This window comes from Populus alba, chromosome 7 (genome assembly GCF_005239225.2).
Source record: "Populus alba chromosome 7, ASM523922v2, whole genome shotgun sequence".
NCBI classification, from domain to species: domain Eukaryota; kingdom Viridiplantae; phylum Streptophyta; class Magnoliopsida; order Malpighiales; family Salicaceae; genus Populus; species Populus alba.
Genome location: NC_133290.1, coordinates 4,203,869 through 4,211,188, shown reverse-complemented (window position 1 = coordinate 4,211,188; position 7,320 = coordinate 4,203,869). Strand labels below are relative to the sequence as shown.

The window sequence follows — 7,320 nt, the reverse complement described above, 5'->3', positions numbered from 1 at the left end:
ATGAATATTCAATGATTTGGTTAGTGAAATAATAGGAGAATCGGGAAAACTAGCATATATTATTGTGAATCAAATGCATGCATTTTTTGGAATTATTATTTCACCACCTCTCTAGCTGATATATCATTGTTACTCTCCTGTACTGAGAAAGACATTTACAAGGTTGAAGTTAGTTTGTTAATGAAGCGTGGTGCACCTTGATATTAAATTAGATATTTTTTTTTTAGTTTAAAATTATTTTTGAATTGGTTTATATATTTTTAATCTCGATTTTGATCTTTTATAATTTGATATAGTTAAAATCAAGTCCTTTTATTATTTTTTCAGGATTTTATTTATATTTTAAATATAAAACTAATAAAAATAACTTAAATATCCTTAATTTTAAGAACCTTTAATCTAATCTAACTGATCAGTACTAAATTGTTTTCTATGAAATTAATTTTGAATTTAAAAGATAGAATTTAATATCATAATCTTAATTATTCCTTTAAAATCTTTTGTTTAATCTTTCTCAAGAAAATATATTAATAATGCTGGTGTTTTATTTGAACAGAAAAAGGGTATTTAGGCTATCAAGTTTTTTTTTTTTAAAAATTAAAAATGAGAATATTTGGATGGAGAACTGGAATTGTGATATTAAATTTTAAGTTATTTAGTTCGTTTTCAAATTTCAAATCAATTCTATTAAAAATATAAAAAAATCATTGAAAATTATTGAAATTGAGTGAGAATATTTAAGTCATTTAATCAGTTTTATATGTAAAATATACACGAAATCCTGAAAAAAACGAAAACAGCTTGATTTCAAATATATCAAAATATAAGAAATTAAAATTAAAATCAATATTAAAAAAAATCATTTAATGACTTTAAGTTTGAGAAAAGTTTCACCTCTTTAAGCTTCTTATAAATACATTAGCTTAAATATCATTAATAACCTGAAAAGTTAGAAACAAAGATGCCTAAAAATCTCAGCATGTTAAACATATTAACGAGGATATTAATTGCTCCAATAATGCTTTCTTTTCAGTAAAAGTTTTTTCTTTTCGACTCTAATTTCTTTATTTTTATTCTTATATAAAACATGGTCTGCCATCCGATTTTCTCAGTAAAAATTTTTAATTTTATATTTAGATTAGATAGAGTTGGAGAGTATATTTTTAAAGTATTTTTTATTTAAAAATATATTAAAATAATATATATTTTTTATTTTTTAAAAATTATTTTTAAAATTATCATAATCAAACTAATCTAAAAATTTATTAAAAAAATTAATTAATGTTTTTTAAATATAGTGAAACGCCCTTCTGCCTCAGTCCACAAAGTCGTCCAGCTCCAGCCTCTAGAAAGAACGTAGAAAAGATGCATAATGCGGGCAGACTTTACATTCCACAACAAAAGGTTCCAGTCACCCTGCCCTGCAAAAGATTCCAAGTCATGTCAAGTGGCTCTCGCCCTTTGGCTTTCCCATTATAAATGAACATATCAAGTTTCCCTAAACACATCTCCCTCGCTTTCCCTTTCTTCCGAATCTGGTAGGGTTCATCCTTTACGAGAGAGAGATTAAATGTACCACTCTACCTATAACTCTTCAAAACTCTCGAGGACCATTGTCTAAATCTAAAAGTCACACCTTTATTGCCTCTCCACAGAACCCGAATCATCCCCATCACCTAAAAAGTGGCTTTTTAAATAAGCTCACCACTATAGAATCTGGGAGAGCTCTCTTTGTTTTGCTTCACCACTCACAAGGTTTGTTAAACTCTACATTTCATGACCAAGTGGCTTTTTTTTCATTTGGGGTTTTTTTGTGTGTGAATGTGATGGAGATCTGTTGCTCTTGTTAAACTCACTAGGCTGTTTTTGTGTTTTTTTCCCCTTAATGTGATGTGGAGCACCTTGTTCTAGTTTATTTTTTTAAATGATTAGGTTATTTGAGATCTGCTGAATTACTCTTTGGTGGGTTTTTCATGTTTTGATAAGTCGTTTAGTTTTGGTAAGTCTTAGGTTGTAATTTCTTTGCTCGGTGATTACTAGGATTGCCTGTGCTGTGTAGAGGTCTGGATATTCTAGACTGTATAAATATTCAGCGTTTTGGGTTCAAAGAACTGAAGTAATCTGAAATCTGTTAGTGTTTGTGTTTGTATTTATGTTTAGAAACCAAAGCATAAGGTTTGGTTGGATCAGGTCGGCCATTGTGTAGTCTCGGTGATCAGTGTTTGATTGGGTCATGGATTCTCCCATTGCTTTGCTGATCGATAAAATAGATCAATACACTACTACCAATTTTTTAGAAGATAAAATTAAACAGAATAAGAAAAGGTTGACCAACGATTCCTATGTTGTCTGCCATTAGATCGTGTGTGGTGGAATACAGCCTATCGTTCATGAAAGTTTTTTTGTTGGCAAGTTTATTTTTTCTGTATTCAAATGAAGATAAAATATTCAATATTGTTGGCCTGTCTTTGAGTTTGCTACAAATCCTGCGTTTTTTAGGTGGAGGTTGTATTTCCATTTCGATTTAGGCCTTTTGAGAGGCTATTAGTTCAGCTGCAAAATAAATTGGTTGGAAATAATTATCCTTAACAGACTTTTATGTTGAAGACTACTTACCATAGGTTCAACTTTATTGGCAGTCAACATGTTTCGAAGAAAGCACTCTCAGAATCATCAGGAGAATGGCCTTGCAGAACAAGAAGCAAAGGTAGTGTCAAAGTTTGGCAGACATTTAAGTAGAAAGCTTTTGTTTTTTGTTTCACCCTACAAGTGTCATAACATCAAGAAATGAATTTATATTTTACAATCATTCCAAAGCAAGGTTTATGAACAAAATGAGAAACTTCTCTCAAATTGTGGTTTTATCTGAACAAGATAAGATTTCCGAGTGATTGAAAGACAGATGTTGAATACTTTTTCTGCAAGCAGGTCAGTGAACTCAGGTCTGCTCTAGGACCTCTTTCTGATCGAAGTGTAAAGTACTGCACCGATGCATGCCTGAAGAGATATTTAATTGCACGGAACTGGAATGTCGACAAGGCAAAGAAAATGTTGGAAGAGACACTCAAGTGGAGAGCAACTTATAAGCCTGAAGAAATCCGCTGGGTATGCATTGTTGCCTACTTATTTTAATAACTTCTACAATGTTTTTCCATTCTATATATGCTTGATACATCAATTTTTTATAATATTATTTTCATTCTATTAGATCAATTGAATCCCTTACTATTATGCAGCATGAAGTAGCTCATGAAGGTGAGACTGGTAAAGTCTCCAGAGCAGATTTTCATGATCGATCTGGGAGGACTGTGCTCATAATGAGACCAGGAATGCAGGTTTGTTCTAGGACTCTACTTTTTTATATTTATTGATGTCTTCTTATTGGTCTTTTCCCCATTTATAAAGTTTCCGTGACTTAGCTTTTGTAGATTGACCTTCCACTTTTTCTTTCATTTTTGCAGAACACAACATGTGCAGAAGACAATGTCCGCCATTTGGTTTATCTTATAGAGAACGGTATTCTTAACCTTGGTGAGGGTCAAGAACAAATGTCATGGTTGATAGACTTCACTGGATGGGGTTTGAGCGTCAAGGTCCCTATCAAAACTGCTCGTGAATGCATTAACATCTTACAGAACCATTACCCAGAGAGACTTGCTGTTGCATTTCTTTATAATCCGCCTAGAATATTTGAAGCATTTTGGAAGGTGCATGCTTCTTCCTAATGTCCATTGCAGTCCATTTGATATTTGGATTAACCTAACACTCACTGATCTTTTGCCAAATTATTTTTTGATTGCATATTGATTGTTACTTGGTATAAAATATACCATGGGGCATTGGAAGGTTAAAATTTGGAATTCTTCCATAACTAATACCTCATGTTTCAGAGAACCCGTGATCATAGTAGCTCAACTTTCATACAATTAATGGATTTAGTAGAACTTAAGTGAACATAATAAAATGTTTTGGAAAGTATGGACTATCTTATTTGCTTCTCACTAAATTACATTGCATGATATCCGTCTTTACCAAAATAATCTAGACAACTCAAAATGTGTGAGGACCAAGTGTGGTGCTCTAGATCGTGTCTTCTTCTGTCAGTTATTTCTATCACCTGGGCAGTTGATTTGTTTATTTTTGCTCTTATCCTCTTCTCCATTCAGATTCGATGGGAGAGGGTGGGAGGGTCTGCCCTGTTATTAGGTTTAGTGATAGAAACTCCCATCCCCCCCTCAGGTGAAATCTTATAATATGCATGTTTGCCCGTTAGAACTGGTATATGTGCTCTAGATATATCTCCTAGGTAGATTTGAAAATTTATCATAGAATAGAGCTTTTTCTGTTGTATTATGCGCATAATTGCCACATTTATATTGCTTGAAATGTTTTACCCCTTCATGTTTGGAATGACGAACCTTGTGTTACTTCATTTGTATAGGTTGTCAAGTTCTTCCTGGATCCAATTACTATCCAGAAGGTGAAGTTTGTTTACCCTAAAAAAGAAGATAGTTTCGAGCTCATGAAGTCTTTCTTTGATGTTGACAACCTCCCAAACGAGTTCGGGGGAAAAGCCACACTGACGTACGACCATGAAGAGTTCTCACGACTAATGGCCCAGGATGATGTAAAAACAGCCAAGTTCTGGGGGTTAGATGAAAAACCAAGCCACATTGCTAACAGTCACTCAGGGGCGCAGGTGGCGCCAGAGCCAACACCTCTTGCCCTGCCGGCTAGCTAAGTCTGGCTGATGCTTGGACTAGTAGGCAAGAGACCAGAGACATGGACAGTGTAGCCTGGACTAAATTAACTGATACTTCATTATCAAATCTCATAATGGAACTTGAAAAAACGTTGAGGTGAATTAAGCATTATGTTGTTATGCTAATGTTTACTTCTAACTATTAAAAATAATAGTCATCCACTGCTTCTTCCTCTTTTGTATGCTGTCCTTTTATTCTCGTGTTCCCTAACCTCATTGTTCTAACTAGAAAAGAAGCAATAATAATGTTAAACTGTATCATCTTTCATCAGTCTACCTTTTCCTTAGGATTTTCTTACTTTGATAGCTATGAGTCCATGACCACCGCTTCGAAAGTTGGCAGCATCGAGGGTGCAAAATTTGACTGTATCATCGAACTAGATTGGAGGGTGCTGCTACCATCACAGCATAAAATTTTACAAGTTTTATTATCCACGCTCCGTTGTGGATTCGAGATAGAGATATCAGTACCGTTCTTGCAAGTTTAGTAAAAAACTTGCAAGAATGTAAAACTTGCAAGAATGTACAAATAAAATTTAGTCAAAACCAACCTGATATAGGTAAAAGCAAATTCAATTGTCAAAAATCTTACGTAACATTGTTTTCTTAAAAGTGAAAAAATAGAGTAGGCCGTGGGGAACTTTTCTCGTGTCAGTAATCTTAAATTGATTGTGGAGGAATTGATTTGACATAAGAGGCTAAAAATAATCTATATGATTAATTAAAACATTGGTTAACTATTAAAAAAAACTAGTATGATATTTTTTTTTTTATATAATTTTAAGGCGGATAACAAGCAAATCACTTTATGATCAACCAAAGTTAAAAGCAAAAATCATGATTTAGGTAATGAGCACAATCAAAATGCATTAACTTGTTCAATCAACTATCATTTTTTGTTTTCCTATCCTTATTCTCTCCTTGACTGCCCTTGCCCTTGGATTGGATTGAATATAAGTCTAAATTGAAAAGTTATTTAGAGAGTTATTAGACAATTAAAAATTATATTGAGAAAAAAGTCTTAACCAAGCAGGGATGTAATTTTGGAATTAATTAAAGGGTTCCTATATAAGCAAGGGCAAATTGACCAAGGGGCTAAGAATAGTTGGCGTGTGTCAAACGCTCACCAATGTGTGGGAGAACCTACAATATTTTGACGATGTGTGCAGAGTTATTCGGTCTAGAGATGAGCAACTAGTTTTCCTATAAACCATAAGCCATGAACTTGATTGTTTAGATGATGAAAAATCTCTCAATGTAGAGAGTTGGCCTTTTTTTTTTTGTTGCTTTTTGGGTCCAAGTCCACCTATACTAAAATAGTATAAAATATGTAGGAAACAATTACAAAGATATGAACATACACATATAATAAGGTTTTCTAATAACTGTATTGCTTTCCAAGATGTCCTTTTTTATTAGTTGGTTAATTTGTAATTAGCTATGAACTATTACAACTAGTTGTATATAGTTGTATAACAATTTCCATGTCACTAACATGACTAGTCTTACAATATATAGACCTTATAGATTCCTTAAAAAAATGGGATGTTTCGATATCTAGTTTTTTAAGCATGTATCATTTAACCAGTCTTAAGGTTGTCTAATTATTTTAGAGAGTTTACTAGTTTCTATAGAGGATCCTCTAACCACCCTCAAGGTTCCCTCTTTTTAGATTCAAGGTTGTTTAGTGTCTCTTCATTTAAGATCGCTCCAAATTTAATGAATATCATAAAAATATGTACTATGATTTAAAAAAATCATTAAATTTTGGGAGAGAGAACCTTAAAAAATTCCTTATGATGTTGGCTTTTCATTCCAAAATCATACCTAAACTCCTCCATAATAAGATAAAGGAAACACAACTGGTTTTATGATGGTTAAAAGAGGTTTTATAAGCTTTAAGTGTGATTTGATGACTAGTTTATAACTTGACAACATAAACATTTGCTTGAAATTATAGAAAAAAGAGAGAACAAGATGGAAACTAGACTAATTTTCTAAAAGTGATAGTATAAGGATAGTTCTTAGTCTTATCCACACACACACACACACATCATTAATGATGTCCTGTCATCTCCAACCACATGTCCCATATGACAACCCTTTAATTTCTTATATTCTTGTCATGTGTCGCTGATATTTAGACAACTCCATGTGATCTATAATAATGGCTCATTTATTAGATATCTATGCTTGGGGCCGGCCTAGATATATGTTAAAGTCTTTGTTATCCTGAATATAAATACTTAAGATGACTATTAGTGGTTTTAGGATTAACACTCTTATTTTGAGGCCCAAATTGAGCACACCAATAATAGATCCATGGTTGGGCTCATAATTGAACTTAGATTTATCTTATCCATCATTAGGCTTTGTATGAAATGTAAGGCAAAATTCATTAAGATCACCAACCCAAAACTCGGCAAGACATTAGTCCCGTAAGAAAATACTATGCTAAAATAGGATTTACCTTTCTATTTTAGTTCATTATATAAAAAAGGTATATAGTCTCCTAGGTGCCCAATTGGCCTAATTAGCATAACCTCCAAGGTAGCAAA

The 7,320-nt window shown here is 32.9% G+C and overlaps 1 protein-coding gene across 3 annotated transcripts; it reads left to right on the top strand.

Moving 5' to 3' along the window:
* The first annotated feature begins 1,380 nt into the window (after positions 1-1,380).
* Positions 1,381-4,940, top strand: LOC118063306 (uncharacterized). Of its 3 annotated transcripts, none has more exons than XM_073410317.1 (6): positions 1,381-1,755; positions 2,608-2,707; positions 2,929-3,105; positions 3,237-3,335; positions 3,462-3,707; positions 4,442-4,940. In XM_073410317.1, exons 2-6 carry the CDS (start codon positions 2,645-2,647, stop codon positions 4,739-4,741), a joined length of 885 nt encoding a protein of 294 aa, XP_073266418.1. In that variant the 5' UTR covers positions 1,381-1,755; positions 2,608-2,644; the 3' UTR covers positions 4,742-4,940. The 3 variants fall into 3 exon arrangements, with proteins under 3 accessions (XP_073266418.1, XP_034933210.1, XP_073266419.1); XM_035077319.2 differs by having other exon boundaries at positions 1,382-1,755; positions 2,640-2,707; XM_073410318.1 differs by lacking the exon at positions 1,381-1,755 and adding an exon at positions 1,826-1,999 and having other exon boundaries at positions 2,640-2,707.
* Positions 4,941-7,320: the final 2,380 nt, after the last annotated feature.